The sequence below is a fragment of the Mytilus californianus genome, unplaced genomic scaffold (assembly GCF_021869535.1).
Source record: "Mytilus californianus isolate M0D057914Y unplaced genomic scaffold, xbMytCali1.0.p SCAF_2, whole genome shotgun sequence".
NCBI classification, from domain to species: domain Eukaryota; kingdom Metazoa; phylum Mollusca; class Bivalvia; order Mytilida; family Mytilidae; genus Mytilus; species Mytilus californianus.
This window is the reverse complement of record NW_026262668.1, coordinates 74302603-74319578: the sequence shown is the minus strand read 5'-3', so window position 1 is coordinate 74319578 and position 16976 is coordinate 74302603. Positions and strand designations below refer to the sequence as shown.

Genomic DNA, 16976 nt, shown 5'->3' with positions numbered 1-16976 from the left:
AATATGTAGAATATTTTGGTAGTTTTGGTATCAAATGAAAGCTGAATGACTGGTGATCATTGTAGAACACTTTTTGACTGTTAATCATTGTAGAACACTTTTTGACTGTTAAGCATTGTAGAACATTTTTTGACTGTTAATTTAGAATAATAAAAAAAAATACACGAAATTTAAAAAGAAGGATACATTTTGCCTGTTTCTCAGACCTAAAGTACCTGTTTTGGTACTTCCTAAGTTCCGGGAACCAGTATGCTCTTATATGCAATGAAAATTATGTTGATTTTTGTCATCACAATACAAGCTAAGGTAGTGCTTTTATATGAAATGGCGGTCACTTTATTTAAACTTAACACAAAAGAGCTGTGAATGCTTGAAATTGAAGAATTTAACATAGATAGCCATGATGCAAAGAAATAGGGGTGTCCCTCCTTAATAAACTGTTTAGGTTTTTTTTGTTTGTTTGTTTGTTTGGAGGCATACCGTACACATGAAAGCAAAACCAAAAAGTACTTAGACAGAACCAAATTCTTCTTGTTTGACTTTGTTTTGGGGAGTTTCAATTTTTGAATTTTGATAAAATTCAAAAAGGCTATGTAGATAAGCACACTTTTTTTGCCCCTTTCATTTAAAACAAAACTGATTACATATCTATCAAATGACATCCTTCAAGTGTTTGAAAGACATTAGTCCTCAAAATATCAGTATTATTTTGTAATTTTTGTTCTAGAAATTTCTTTTAGACTTTAAACTTTTTTGCATTTAATGCAAAACTACCAAAAACTGTCATTGATATTAATAGTAAAGTGCTGCCTCTTTCAGGTAATGTCGGTAAACATTCGTTTTAAATGTTTCAATTTTTTTTAACAGCTTTTATAGTGGTTTTGTTTTGTCATTGAAGTAAATTAAAAAAAAAATGATCATTGAGATGTGATATTTAGATTCAATAGACATATTATTTCAATATACGTGAATTACTGATTGAGGCTTTACAGTATATACAATTTCATTTATTCAATAAATATAAGTATAGATGAATATTATTTGTTCTGTTACAGAGAATTAGGTGCTAAAATAGAACTGATGTCAAGAGAGAAAATATCACAAAAATTTCCATGGGTAAACTTAGAGGGTATAGAAATGGCATCATATGGTATGTATTGTTTATTGTCCCCAGCCTGATGCGTTGCGGGGGACATTGAATTATCAGGCGTCTTTCTGTGCGTCTGTCTGACCAGTATTGTTCATAAAACATAGGTTTATATGATTATTGTTTCAGACAAGTTTAAAAATCAGTGCAGATCAGCTATTTTCAAAGAGTTATGCCCCTTGGAAATATTAATTATATGGAAAATTGCATTGTTAGCGCTCTCATGTGTACAATTCTTGTCTAATTTTTATGAAAGTTATATCATCAGTTTTTATCAGCAATCTCTTGGACAAATTTGAAAATCAGAGCTGATCAAATATTTTCAAAAGAGTCGTTTACAATTCTTGCCAAATTTTTATGAAAGTTATATCATAGGTTTATATCAGCAATGTCTTAGACAAATCGAAAATCAGCGCTGATCAAATATTATTAAAAGAGAACATGTTTATGCATCAGCTTGAAACACTTTTCATCTTGAAATTATTTACCTAATATTTGGGGCAAAACAGGACCCTTAAAATCTCACTTACTCTTTTGTCAAATATTTACTCCTTTCAATAATATCCTAATGTGAAATAATAGTCTTAAAATGCCCAAATTTTTTTTAATAGATTGTGTAAGTAATAATAATTTGGACAAACCAAACAATGTGTCAAAAAAAAGGTTTATGGAATCTTATGTTCAGTAGTTGTCCTTTGTTGATGTGGTTCATAAGTGTTTCTCATTTCTCATTTTTTAAAGGCAGTGCTTTAATGCCTTTCTAGTTGCCGTGTTGATCTTTCTTTCCGCGATATCCAACTTATCTACGTGGGGGGTCATTAGGCTCCAAGTAGATCTGGAAAATGTTGATTCTCTCCTCTTCTTATTGTGATATAAAATGTTTTTTTTTTCATTTCATTTACATTGGGAAATAGAGAAACGATCATTGTGTTTTGTTAGTTTTAAAAACTTTTGATATATTTGTATTTTGCATTATAAGCAGTCAACCGATTGACAAACTAGAATTATTTGAATTCCGTGTGGAAAGAGGTTGGGTTAATTTCGAGTGTTATCTGCAATCTAGATGTTTATAAATCATTTCAGTCGTTGATATAATAATTAAAGGTCGACTGAACATGATTTATTTTATACAATTTAAGGCGCATTTCTGTTTATGCACGTGAACCCATCTAACGTTATTGATTGTTATTTCGCAGTTATATAAAGTAGCAAATTATCGTTCCTGAATAGGTGGCGCCGTGGTAGCCGATCCTGTTCTTAAACTTCCGGTTTCTGCACTGTGCAACTATACAGATGCATTTTTAATTAACGATGCCAAGTACTTGTTGTTGTGTACCTGGATGTCATTTAAGAGGAGGACATGCATTTCCAAATGACTTAAAAATGAGGAAAAGTTGGATCAACGCCATGGCCCATACGCACGATGAAATCGTGGAGTCCATCTCAATCAGCTGTTGTTTGCAAGGCACATTTTACTGAAAAAGACTACGTGCAGGAAACTATTCATGGTAAAACTTTTCTTTTTAAAATATATAGTTATATATGTAATCGCCATGCGAATAAACCAAAGTCTGTTTACAACCGCAATTATCGTTTTAGAATAAAAGGGGGTGGTTAATTCAAGACGTCATAATTTTTTGGATTACGATTCAATGTGATCTGTTTGAGATTTTTTGGTGCTTGCTACAATTATAATGATTTCTTACAAGAGGTATATCATACTGAGAATTATTTTAGCAGTAATTATGCTAATGTAATAATGACAGGAATGCATAAGCTATGCCTCATAGACTTTCTTGAAAAATATCAATGACAATGTTAACAGGAACAAAACAATGACATGCTCTCATCTATATTATAGTTATTTAGGTACAAACAATGTACGTTTGTTGCATAAGTCTCTCATTGTTTGTCCTTTGGATTTACATAAGATACATTTTGATGTACATTGAATCAGGCTAACATAGTTTTATCCAGATTGTAATGAATAAATATAGTTAATATTTTGCCAGGTAGTACAAAGTATGCATTGCTAATGGAAGTTCATTTAATTATCAAAAAACTAATGTTTTATAACCTTTTTCAGGGCGCAAACCCACCATACAGAGACTTAATTCTACTGCCATTCCCAGCCTATTTTCCTGGACCAAGCAAGAGACTGAATCATCCGCAAAAAGAAAAATCAGGGCAGTTTCCTGTGAAAACAAAAGAACTTAGTTTCAAGTTTTTATTAAATCAGGAAAATCAATACAAAGTATAATGATGTCTTCCCCCACATTAACATGATATTACATCAGATAGATAAATATATATTATCATATGTATGACAAAATATCAAATCAAGGTTAAAACTAAACTTGATGAATATTGTAGTAGAAATTTAGAGGAAAGTTTTGATTGTAAAGTTGGTTTTCCTGAAGAAGTCATTCATACTGCAGACAGGATTTATGACTGTCCACCACCAACTGTCGAGCTAATGTTGAGCTTCACAGATGGAATTACGCAAACACCATCAATGCCTATATTTTCAGCAGATAATTTTGAAATGAAGACATGTGACACAGCCATGCATTTTTATACCGGTTTAGAGTTGTATACTAAATTTTTATTTGTTTTGACCACACTTGGTCCAGCAGCACATTGTTTGAGATACATATATTTTCAAATTGATAGGGTGTCATTTGAAAATCAGTTTTTTTATGTCTTTGATGAAATTGAGGCATTATACAACCAACTTTGAACTGTTCAGATTCTAGATTGAAACTAGTGTTTAGAATGTTGTGTAAACATGGATTGTTTTTATTTTTAAACAGTGGCGTGAGGCTAACACTTGGCCATTTAGTGGTTAAGTCAGGTATTTTTCGCCATCCAACTTCAAATTAAAGTTTCCTACAACTTGGATTATTATTGACAGCACAGAATATCCCGTGATAAAACCTAAAGCTCCTAGAGCTCAGGCAACCTTTTCATCATATAAAAACAGAAACACTGAAAATACTTGTATGTTCGACACCTGGTGGTTTAGTCATCTATGTCTCTAATGCATATGTTGGTTGTACAAAATGTACCAGTGACTGTGAAATAGTTGAAAGATGTAGAATAGTTCAATTATGTGATCCAGGTGACAGTGTGATGGCAGACAAAGGTTTAAATGTACAAGATTGGTTTGCTCACTTTTTTCAAAAAAAGAAACAGAATTAGTTCCAAAACTCATATACGGGATAGAAAAGTCTCCAATTAACACGTGCACATAGAGCTAATTATTGGACTTGGCAAAACATACAAAATTCTAATAAATCCTATGAATGGAACTGAAACAAAACTTTCATCTGAAATAACATTTAGTTGTTTTATGTTGTGTAATTTTAGAACTTGTATTGTGTCAACATGACATGGCCATATAAAAGGCCCCGAAATGACAATGTAAAACAATTCAAACAAGAAAACTAACGGCCTAATTTATGTACAAAAAATAAACGAATAACAAATATGCAACACATAAACAAACCACAACCACTGAATTACAGGCTCCTGACTTGGGACAGGCACATACATGTACATACAGAATGTGGCGGGGTTAAACATGTTAGCGGGATCCCAACCCACCCCCTAACCTGGAACAGTGGTGTAACAGTACAACATAAGAACGAACTATAATAATCAGTTGAAAGAGGCTTAACTCATCAGATGGATAAATACAAATACAAGTGGACGTGGCTGGGTAGTTGTACATCCAAACAACAAAAAGACACTAAGTACAGATCTGAGAGTACTCGCATTTACTGACAGCTAGTTCAAAGCCACTAACAACTGATAAAAAAATCTTGCATCGAAGACTAAATTATCAATCCGTAAGCTCCCTTTAGAATTTTATAAATTTTAATTTTACATTTCTGAGTTATGGGGTTTTATTCATTAAAAGAGGGGGAATTTTCCAGTTTTTGGACAACAACTCAAAAATGCTTTAAGCAGTTCGCATAAAACTTTGGTGAATTCTTTATAGCTATTGATGTAATCTCCCTATTGATTTTCATAAATTTCAAATATGACATTGAGAAGAAATTGAACTTTATTTGTTTATAGTCTGGCAACAGATTTATTAAGTATTGCGCAACAGCACAGTGTATTGCACAACAGCAAGAAATCTTTAATTGAATATAAATTCAATTCATATAACCGATTTCAAGTTCTTTGACTACATTTATTCAGAAACTATAATATGTCAAATATTTAATTACAATCCAAATTCAGACCTGTATCAAGCTTGAATATTGTGTCCATTTTTGCCCCAACTGTTCAGGGTTGGACCTCTGCGGGTGTATCCAGCTGCGCTCAGCGAATCAGTTTATTTCTTAATAAAGAACTCCTTTTTGTCGAGCCTGCGACTTTTGTCGCAGAAAGCTCGACATAGGGATAGTGATCCGTTGGCGGCGTTAGCTAACTTCTTAAAAGCTTTATATTTTAGAAGGTGGAAGGTCTGGATGCTTCATACTTTGTATATGGATGCCTCATGTTACGAAGTTTCCGTCAGTCACATGTCCAATGTCCTTGACCTCATTTTCATGGTTCAGTGACTACTTGAAAAAAAAGTTAAGATTTTTTGTAATGTTAAATTCTCTCTTATTATAAGTAATAGGATAACTATATTTGGTAAGTGCGTACCTTGCAAGGCCCTCATGCCCGTCAGACAGTTTTCACTTGACCTCGACCTCATTTCATGGATCAGTGAACAAGGTTAAGTATTGGTGGTCAAGTCCATATCTCAGATACTATAAGCAATAGGTCTAGTATATTCAGTGTATGGAAGGACTGCAAGGTGTACATGTCCAACTGGCAGGTGTCATCTGACCTTGACCTCATTTTCATGGTTCAGTGGTTATAGTTAAGTTTTTGTGTTTTGGTCTGGTTTTTTTTATACTGTATGCAATAGGTCTACTATATTTGATGTATGGAATGATTGTAAGGTGTTCATGTCTAGCTGGCAGGTGTCATCTGACCTTGACCTCATTTTCATGGTTCAGTGGTCAAAGTTAAGTTTTTGAGTTTTGGTCTTTTTTCTAATACTATATGCAATAGTTCAACTATATTTGGTGTATGGAAATATTTTATGATCTATTTGTCAGTCACGCAGGTTTTTTTTTACCTTGACCTCATTTTCAAGGTTCATTGCTCAGTTTTAAGTTTTTGTGTTTTGGTCTGTTTTTCTTAAACTATAAGCAATAGGTCAACTATATTTGTTGTATGGAAGAATTGTTAGCTGTACATGCCTGCCTAGCATGGTTCATCTGACCTTGACCTTGACCTCATTTTTCTTAGTTCATTGGTCAATGTTTAGTTTACTTGGTTAATGTTAAGTTTATGTGACAGTTGTAATAAAGCTTTATATTTAGGACTATCAACATAATATCAATGATTAGTAAAGAAGGCGAGACATTTCAGCGTGTGCACTCTTGTTTCATTCATAAATTACTTTATACTTGGAAATATAATTTTGCTTGGAGTTATAGTTTCTAAAAAAAGTATTGTCATTGAAAGAGTTGACATGTTGCAATGTACATTTATTCTACATAGTTCTATGGTACCAAATCAAAAGTTTATATAAAAGAAAGAAGTCAAAGGTTTCCCATCATAGTTTAGTTACATACATTTTTTTTGTACCTGAGGTCGTTGAATATAGATCATTATATAAATAAGGCGATGTGTTATGATTGCCAATGAAACAACTATCATCCATACATTGTACTTACCAGTAACAAACCACATTTGCAAAGTTGAATAAAATACAGTTGATAACATTTATTTATTACTAAAAAGAAAATGCCAAACTATTTTAAACAGTATTTGACTATTAACATAGATAAAAAAGGTACAAACTGGACATAATGCACTAGTTCATAAACAAGTGAGAACAATCGCCTTCATATAGTGCTCAGAATATGACATTCATAAAACTTGTTCAATATCATTAGAGAACTCTAAATCTTAAATACTGAAAGCCACCTCTGATAAGTACAATGTACTATGCAAGATAATGATATAACTGGACTAAAAATACACACAACCTGTAATTAACTGCCTTTACAGCGCTTTCGCGCTTTGATTATATAGATTAGACCGTTGGTTTTCCCGTTTGAATGGTTTTACACTAGTAATTTTTGGGGCCCTTTATAGCTTGCTGTTCGGTGTGAGCCAAGGCTCCATGTTGAAGACCGTACTTTGACCTATAATGGTTTACTTTTATAAATTTTGACTTGGATGGAGAGTTGTCTCATTGGCACTCATACCACATCTTCTTATATCTCTTTATACTAGTATTTTTGGAAATATTTTTTTACTATGTTTACTGCTGACTGAAGTTGCGATGGTAATCATAAAAGTTTTAAAAATATTTGAAAAATTTGTTTAAGTTTTATTTAGTGTTTTAGTCAGCAAAGAATATACAGGCATAGATGCAAACATCATACATTGTGTGGATCATTGAAGTCTTATATTGTCAATCTAGATCCAAGCAGTGTTGTTTTTTTCAAAAGAAGTGGCCTAGAAATGTTAAAACAAAGTTACTTGCTGGATATTTATCTTGTTGTCCCCCGCGAACGCGTTGCGGGGGACATAGAAATACCGGGCGTCTCACATGTACAGTTCTTGCCAGATTTTTATGAAACTTATATCATAGGTTAATATATCAGCAATGTCTTGGACGAGTTCGAAAAATCAGTGCCAATCAATAATTTCTAAAAGAGTTATGCCCTTTGGAAACATTAATTATATGGAAAATTGCATCATTTGTGCTCTCATGTGTACAATTCTAGACAGATTTTTATGAAACTTATATCATAGGTTTATATTAGCAATGTCTTGGACAAGGTTGAAAATCAGTGCTGATCAATTATTTTTAAAAGAGTTATGTCCCTTGGAAATATTGATTATATGGAAAATTGCATTGTTAATGCTCTCATGTGTACAATTCTTGCCAGAATATTATGAAACTTATATCATAGGTTTATATCAGCAATGTCTTTGACACTTTAGAAAATAAGTGCTGATCAAATATTTTTAACTAGTTCGGCCCCTTGGAAAAATTAATTTTAACGGAAATCGCATTGCATTTGCTCTGAAGCCTTCATTTCTCTAAGATATTTATAAATTGTTTTAAAGAACAAAAAGTGTTTTTTTTAGTAATTGCCCTTGGATAGATAAAATATGTGCAATGCAGGGGACATTTGAACTCTGTTCTTCTATTGAAATTGTGTTTCCAACATTATATTCATACATACATGTACATAAATATTTGTAGGAACACAGGGAGAGGGTTGGTTTGATCCATGGCTGCTATTGAAAGCATTCAGGCAAAAGAATGTCAACAATGAGGTTACCTATGTGAAAGGGGAAGTTGTTGGCTTTCAACAGACCAATAATCCAGGCAGTCATATTGGATCCTCAACTGATTTCCAAACTCTCAATAATATTGATGTAGGTATTGGACTAAATGTGTTATATTATATATAAATTGGTGATCTGCATCTGACAATGGACTTCTCTGGTGAAATCATATACTGTAAATTGAGAATTTAATGTGTGCATTTATTATTGTAAATTATTTACCACTGTCAAAAATGGGAAATCTAATTTCTGCATTGCAAAAATTTGATGAAGGAAAATCACTGCTAAAATCACGAATGCAAGTTTTTATTATTGTAAACCTAATACTGTCACATTTTTTTCATTAATAAAAACATCGCAATAATTTCTGAATTTACAGTAATGACACTGCTATATAAGTAGGCTTAAATTATACAAATAAAATTGGTGATGCCAAAACACACAATTAACAGCATCTGGTGATGATTCATAGCCTTTATATCAATTTTCTCTCTTTGACTTTATCTAGGCTCAAATTGTACCACTTGGAAAGACTTTTTCATTTCCTTCTTAAGATACTTAATGAAGACAGAGCATGTGTTGCCTGTTTGGCAAAACTAAATTATTCATAAAAGTAAACACTAGAAAAAAGTGATTGCATTATTAGTCAAAGAATAGTGGTTACCATGGCAGATATTTTTAAGTTGACCCTAAATATGTGTAAAAAAAGGTACAAAATACATATGAAAGAAGAGGATATTGTGTGGATGTCATTCAGAAATAAAACCTTCATGAACCATTAGAAAAAAGCCAATATATCAAATGAAATGTTATGTTGTTGCTGTTCTACATCTTGAAAGTTGCTTTTAGGCCTTTAGAGATGAACCAAGACAGTCTAACCTTTAAAAGAGTCAAGACAGCCTACAGTGTTGACTCACCCAGTACCATTTGAAATTAGTATGTCTCAAAAAAATTGTGTTTGTAAGTCTTATATATTTATTTATTGATCTAGATAAAAGACGAGGAGGGAAATCTTCATCAGATGCATTTTTCATTGGTCATAAACTGTGCTGGAGCATGGGCTGGAGAGATAGCCGAAATGGCAGGTATTGGACCAGGGAAAGATGTCTTCTCAATTCCTCTACCCGTGGAACCAAGGTTAATATTGTATTTTTGTTGTATGAGCAAGATGGGTGCCACTATTGAAATTGGATCTATTTTCCCCTTCTGTAGGACCTAAGTTCAATCAAGGACTTTTAAGGGGTTTGTTTAGCTCAGTTATTTAGTGTTGTGTGTTTTTCATATTTTTTCTTGTCATTTTTTGTCAGTCCTTCACCTAATGATTTTTTGTTGCTCTTTCGTATGTAATAACTTTTTAAATTTTATTATTTAAAATAAGTGCACATTGATTGTATTGTAGAGTATATAATGTACATGTGTTTTTTCAGTGGTTTGGCATGCTATAAAACTTTTCTATCATTAAGTCGAAGACTTCTAATTCAAAAACTTTATTTATAGAAAGAGATTTGTATATGTAATTCACTGTCCAAATGGTCCAGGCTTAGAAGCACCTTTGACTGTAGATACAAATGGAGTTTATTTCAGAAGAGAAGGGCTAGGTGGATGTTATATATGTGGTTTGTCCCCTGAAGAGGTAATTATAAGAATAATTTCTATTAGTCTGGCCCTTTTTGAAAGTTTAAATGGATATGAACAAAAAAGCTGGATGGTTCTTTTTGTACTTTTTTTATGTTGATATTATATTGAATTTTAAAATTCTAGTTTTTTAGTCTAAATTTAATGTTATTGATAAGTTAACTAGAGAGATATTTCAGAGTGAATCATTCAAAATAACCAGCTTCTACTGTGAAAATTCAACATCAAGTGTGAATTTTAACAACCTCCTAAGTTACATCTTAAGTGTACTGTACACTATATTTTTAAAGTACACAAGGGACAATATGAATATTAAATACAAATAAAAAACTTATATATGAAAAAGTGATTTAACAAAAATAATAATGAGATGTGGTATTGATGCCAATGAGATAAACTATCCCTAAAGATCAAAGGACAGGGATGTTAACAATTACAGATCACTGTATGGCCTTTAACAATGAGTAAGCTAGAAAAGGTCTTGTTATGAAAAAATATTAAACATTTCAAAAGAGAGTGATAACGGCTTGAATTAAACTACAACAATAACAAAAAACAAATATCACAGACAAAGAAAGACAACCACTTGAGTACAGGTTCCTAGCTTCAGACGATCACATAAAGAATTCAGCAGGGTTAAACATTGAATGTAAAATGATTTTAAGGTTTGAATGATTGTATTTGCTTTGAACACAGTAAAGAGTGGCTTTTCAGCATGAGAATACATGAAATAAAGTTTTGTTGACATTGCTAAGAAACTCTACTGGCACATTCCCATGCAAATTAAACACTATTTTTTGTACAAAAGGTAGTACCTTAACCATGTTAATCAAAGATCATATTAAAAATCTACACATGATTAGGAACCATTTTACAATGTTTGTAATACCATGTACCAGCAATTGAAGGCAAACAAAGGCATAATCCCCAGAGTTATCTAAACAAGCTTATATTAATAATAAATATTTTTTATTCTAGAAGTTTGACTTCTGAAATTAGATATGAAATTTACAGCTTATTTCAATATCTCAATGTCATGAATATAGTGAAAAAAGTGCATTATATGACAATGAAGTAAAGAAAATTAAATATTTTAAATGAATAAAAGTCTGTTAAGTGCTAATTTCAGGGAAATTTAAACCCTGAAGTTGAAATTTCAATGTTTATTTTTTTTTAAATTAAATCTCTTGCAATGATAGTAATCTCAAAGTTTAATTGCTTTTTCTTTATGATATATTTATAAAGTTGTCATTGATGGACAAATTTTTATGAATGTTTTGAATGTTTTGGACTTGTACAAAATATCTAAAAATATGCAACAAAAGTACTCCATAAGTAATGACATTTATAATTGCTTAATGAATTTATAATACAGGTAGATAAAACACAAGATTAACAAATGTAACAAATTGTTGAATTTTTCTAGGTTCTCAATGACCAGTCAGAGGTAACTCACAGTTCAAATGTCCCAGTTCTTTAATATTTTTTACACAATTTGCCTGTATTTATGGTTAAGGCCTATTGTAATACATACATGTGCTATGAAATGTTAAACCAGAATCACTTCATCTGTAAGCCAATTTTTTCAAGTTGTCAACTACTATTTTATTTAGATTTTGATAAGGTAACTACTTGTTGAATTGACTCTATAGCTACTTAACTTCCTGATGAAGGTTAATTCAGAAAAGCGCCTTGAACACATGAAATTTATAACGTGTTGTTTTAATTTTTTTTGTAAATTCTGTCCCTATGTTTTATCAGTTTTTTTTTTAATTTTGAAACAGTCTATACAGAATTGACCACTTGCAAGAAAACTGGTTAAGAGATGAATAGTTTCTGATGTAGTTTAATATTGTTTCTTGCAACAGCATTAGAAATTAGTTAGCAATGCAATATTATTTAATCATACGATTATCATGTTAAGAGAGATACACCAATTGCAAGTATTTATGTTATTCTTAAAATTTTGGCTTACAGAGTGTCAAATAATTCTTCGAAAGCTGTTTTTGATGAAAATTCCTTTGTTAATTTGAATTCCTATTTAAGATATTTCTGTTATTGTTTTATTTTGATATTTTTTAATTAAAAAAAATTTAGAAATGAAAGGACTAATGGAAAATACATTGCATTATTATTAGGTCATTTGTGATCTTTTCAAATGTTTCATTGCATGCAGACATTTTCGATTTAACTTTTTTTTGTTTTTTAGAGACAGAATGTGTACACAGGTCCTCATCAGAAGCTAATTTCTTGGATATATGAGACCCTCTGTAATACTTTTTTCATTTTATGCTTGTTACTTCTATTTTGCTTACTTTTTCTTTAAAAATATATGGTAACTGTTATTAGGGCCCCGCCTAGTGGCGGGTCGCCTTATAGTGATCAGTCTGCTGTATGTCTGTAACAAATTGTGTCCGCTCTATATCTAGAGAACCATTATAATTTCATACTTTATACTTGACATGTATATTAACCAACACCAGAGGGTGTGTCATAATGTTTGTACAACTTCCTAGGTCAAAGTTCAAGGTCAGTGGGGCCCAGAGAGATGGCTCCCATCTCAATGATGTCTAGTTTATTACAATTCAGATAATTGAGGTTTTGTATTTTTATGGCCCCGCCACAAAGTGGTTGAGGCAATATAGTTTTACCCTAATCTGTCCTTCCTCAACAAACAGTAATACAGACTTTTTTCTAAACGCCTTTTTGAGTATGTGAGTCGTCTATGATGAGTTACAGACCGAGTTCACATTTGGTTACGCTCCATTGAATTTTGCCAAAATTACAGGTTTTGGACTTTGAAAAATTTTGTGAAAATAACAGTTATACTAACTTTTTTCTAAACACCTTCACATGTTGAGCTGATTTTTGTCGAGCTTTCGACTTTAGTCGAAAAAGCGAGACATAGCGATCCTACATTCCGTCGGCGTCGGCGTCGTCGTCGTCGTCGGCGGCGGCGGCGTCCACAAATATTCACTCTGTGGTTAAAGTTTTTGAAATTTTAATAACTTTCTTAAACTACTTTGGATTTCTACCAAACTTGGACAGAAGCTTGTTTATGATCATAAGATAGTATCCAGAAGTAAATTTTGTAAAAATAAAATTCCATTTTTTCCGTATTTTACTTATAAATGGACTTAGTTTTTCTGCCGGGAAATATTACATTCACTCTGTGGTTAAAGTTTTTAAAATTTTAATAACTTTCTTAAACTATCCTGGGTTTCTACCAAACTTGGACAGAAGCTTGTTTATGATCATAAGATAGTATCCAGAAGGAAATTTTGTAAAATAATAAATCCATTTTTTCCGTATTTTACTTTTAAATGGACTTAGATTTTCTGCCAGGAAACAACACATTCACTCTGTGGTTAAAGTTTTTAAAATTTTAATAACTTTCTTATACTATTTTGGATTTGTACCAAACTTGGACAGAAGCTTGTTTATGATCAAAAGCTAGTATCTAGAAGGAAATTTTGTAAAATAATAAATCCATTTTTTCCGTATTTTACTTTTAAATGGACTTAGATTTCCTGTCAGGAAACAACACATTCACTCTGTGGTTAAAGTTTTTTAAATTTTAATAACTTTCTTATACTATTTTGGATTTGCACCAAACTTTAACAGAAGCTTGTTTATGATCAAATGCTAGTATCTAGAAGGAAATTTTGTTTTCTTCAAGTTAACATTACATTCAGTCTGCAGATAAAGTTTTTAAACATTTATTAGATTCATACACTATCCTGGATTTTTACCAAACTTGGACAGAAAGTTCTTACAATCAAAAGATAGTATCAAGAGGAATATTTTTATTGATTTACTTCCTCATTTTTGTTGAGCCTGCGATTAACAGAAAAAGTAGGCGAGACACTGGGTTCCGCGGAACCCTTACGAATTTTTAGTATGTGAGTCTACCATGATGAATTACAGATCGAGTTTATGTTGTTTCCCCTTCATTGATTTTTGCCAAAATAACTGGCTTTGGATTTTGATAATTTTGTGAAATAACAGTTATACCGACTTATTTTCAAAATGCCTTCCCATATTGAGCTGATTTTTAGTATGTGAGTCTGCAATGATGAGTTATAGTTGAAGTTTACGTTTGGTTCCACTCCATTGATTTTTGCTGAAATTACGTCGTCTGTCATTCGTCGTCTGTCCATCGTCGTCTTCTGTTAAATTTTACAAAAGTCTTCTCTAGGCCAAATTTAACCAAACTTGGCCACAATCATTATTAGGGTATCTTGTTTAAAAAATGTGTTCTATGACCTTGCCTGTCAACCAAGATGGCAGACATGGTTTAAAATAGAACATAGTGGTAAAATGCAAGTTTTGCCTATTATTTGGAAAACCGCTATGAAAAGAGAAAATCTGACTTGCACTTAAATGATCAAAATGTTGAGCTCTTCCTATTGTGTATTTACGTCAAAGCTGTCAGACAACTTCTTATAGGAGTTATTGCCCTTAAATGATAAATTTTACCATTTTAAATTTTGTTTGCCTTTTATCTCGAAAATTATAATAGATAGAAACTTTAAAAAGCAAAAATGATCAGCAAGAGTAAATCTACAAATAAGCCAACATGACCAAAATTGTCAGATGAATCCTTATTGGAGTTATTGCCTTTTAATGACGATTTTTACCAATTTTTGCGTTGTAGCCTTATATCATAAAAACTATAATAGAAAGATAGAATTATCAGAAAGCAAAAATGATCAGCACGACATGATCTACAAATAAGTCAACATAGCTGAAATCTTCTGTTGACTACATGTACTTATTAGAGTTATTGTCCTTTAATGACGATTTGTACCATTTTTTTTCCCATTTTTGCCTAATATCTTAAAAACTATAATAGATAGAAACTATAGAAAGCAAAAATGATCAGCAAGCTTAAGACAAGATCTTCAAAAAATGTCCTTGACCTCATTTTCATGGTTCAGTGACTACTTGAAAAAAAAAGTTAAGATTTTTTGTAATGTTAAATTCTCTCTTATTATAAGTAATAGGATAACTATATTTGGTATGTGCGTACCTTGCAAGGTCCTCATGCCCGTCAGACAGTTTTCACTTGACCTCGAACTCATTTCATGGATCAGTGAAGAAGGTTAAGTTTTGGTGGTCAAGTCCATATCTCAGATACTATAAGCTATAGGTCTAGTATATTTGGTGTATGGAAGGACTGTAAGGTGTACATGTCCAACTGGCAGGTGTCATCTGACCTTGACCTCATATTCATGGTTCAGTGGTTAAAGTTAAGTTTTTGAGTTTTGGTCTTTTTTTCTAATACTATATGCAATAGTTCAACTATATTTGGTGTATGGAAATATTTTATGATCTATATGTCAGTCATGCAGGTTTTATTTGACCTTGACCTCATTTTCATGGTTCAGTGGTTATAGTTAAGTTTTTGTGTTTTGGTCTGTTTTTTCTTATACTGAATTCAATAGGTCTACTATATTTGGTGTATGGAATGATTGTAAGGTGTACATGTCTAGCGGGCAGGTGTCATCTGACCTTGACCTCATTTTCATGGTTCAGTGGTCAAAGTTAAGTTTTTGAGTTTTGGTCTTTTTTTCTAATACTATATGCAATAGTTCAACTATATTTGGTGTATGGAAATATTTTATGATCTATATGTCAGTCACACAGGTTTTTTTGACCTTGACCTCATTTTCAAGGTTCATTGCTCAGTGTTAAGTTATTGTGTTTTGGTCTGTTTTTCTTAAACTATAAGCAATAGGTCAACTATATTTGTTGTATGGAAGAATTGTTAGCTGTACATGCCTGCCTAGCATGGTTCATCTGACCTTGACCTCATTTTCATGGTTCATTGGTCAATGTTTAGTTTACTTGGTTAATGTTAAGTTTATGTGATAGTTGTAATAAAGCTTTATATTTAGGACTATCAACATAATATCAATGATTAGTAAAGAAGGCGAGACATTTCAGCGTGTGCACTCTTGTTGCCTATTATATTGAAAACTGTAATAGATAGATAGAAACTTTTAATAGCACAAATGATCAGCAAGACAAGATCTACAAATAATCCGTATGGCCAAAATCTTCAGTCGACTCTTAATTTGAGTTATTGCCCTTAAAGATAATTTTTAACATTTTTTTGCATTTTTTGCCTATTATCATGAAAACTATAATAGATCGATAGAAACTTTAAAAAGAAATTATTTCTACAAACATGTCAACATGACTGAAATTGTCAGTTAACTCTTAATAGAGTTATCCCCCTTTGATGATGATTTTTACTAAAAAAGTGGCCATTGTTGAAGATGCAAGTGAACGACACAGACTCTATAGAGCCTCTAATTCTGTCATTAAATTGATACCTTATCACTGCTTTTGTATGGCAATATGAATGCTGTACTATCTTTTATTTCTACTGGTTTAATTGTCAAAATCTGAACTTTTTGTTGATAAATGACAAGACTTCTGTGTAAATAAGATTAATCCAGGGTTATATGAATATTGGACAAGTTTTCATATGAGATTTTGTTGCACCAATAAAAAATCAACTTCTTGATAATTAGTAAAATTATCGCAACAAGAACAGTAAGATTTGCACAAAAAAAGCTTTCATTTGTATTTAATGTACAAAATGTATTATATATTCTTGAAATCTGGATACTGCCTCTTAAAACAAATATTAAAACATTTCTTTTTCTTAACATAGATTTATTTTGTATTTATTGTATAAACCAAAGGAGGAAATGAGTTATCTTTGGGTCAATATTATTTTTTTTCTTCATATATACTAGTGTCTAACACCATATATCAAGATTTTATTCATTCTGAGATCTGT

The 16976-nt window shown here is 31.7% G+C and overlaps 1 protein-coding gene across 2 annotated transcripts in view; it reads left to right on the top strand.

The window, feature by feature from the left end:
* Window positions 1–16976, top strand: part of LOC127730276 (FAD-dependent oxidoreductase domain-containing protein 1-like) — a 37680-nt gene that overhangs the window by 15077 nt on the left and 5627 nt on the right. Inside the window, exons 5-9 of one of the 2 annotated variants that reach the window (XM_052238581.1) lie at window positions 1056–1150; window positions 8442–8617; window positions 9519–9664; window positions 10025–10160; window positions 11589–11609. In XM_052238581.1, coding sequence (XP_052094541.1) covers window positions 1056–1150; window positions 8442–8617; window positions 9519–9664; window positions 10025–10160; window positions 11589–11609 — 574 coding nt within the window. The remainder of the gene's footprint in view (window positions 1–1055; window positions 1151–8441; window positions 8618–9518; window positions 9665–10024; window positions 10161–11588; window positions 11610–16976) is intronic. The other variant, XM_052238582.1, reaches the window with a different exon arrangement.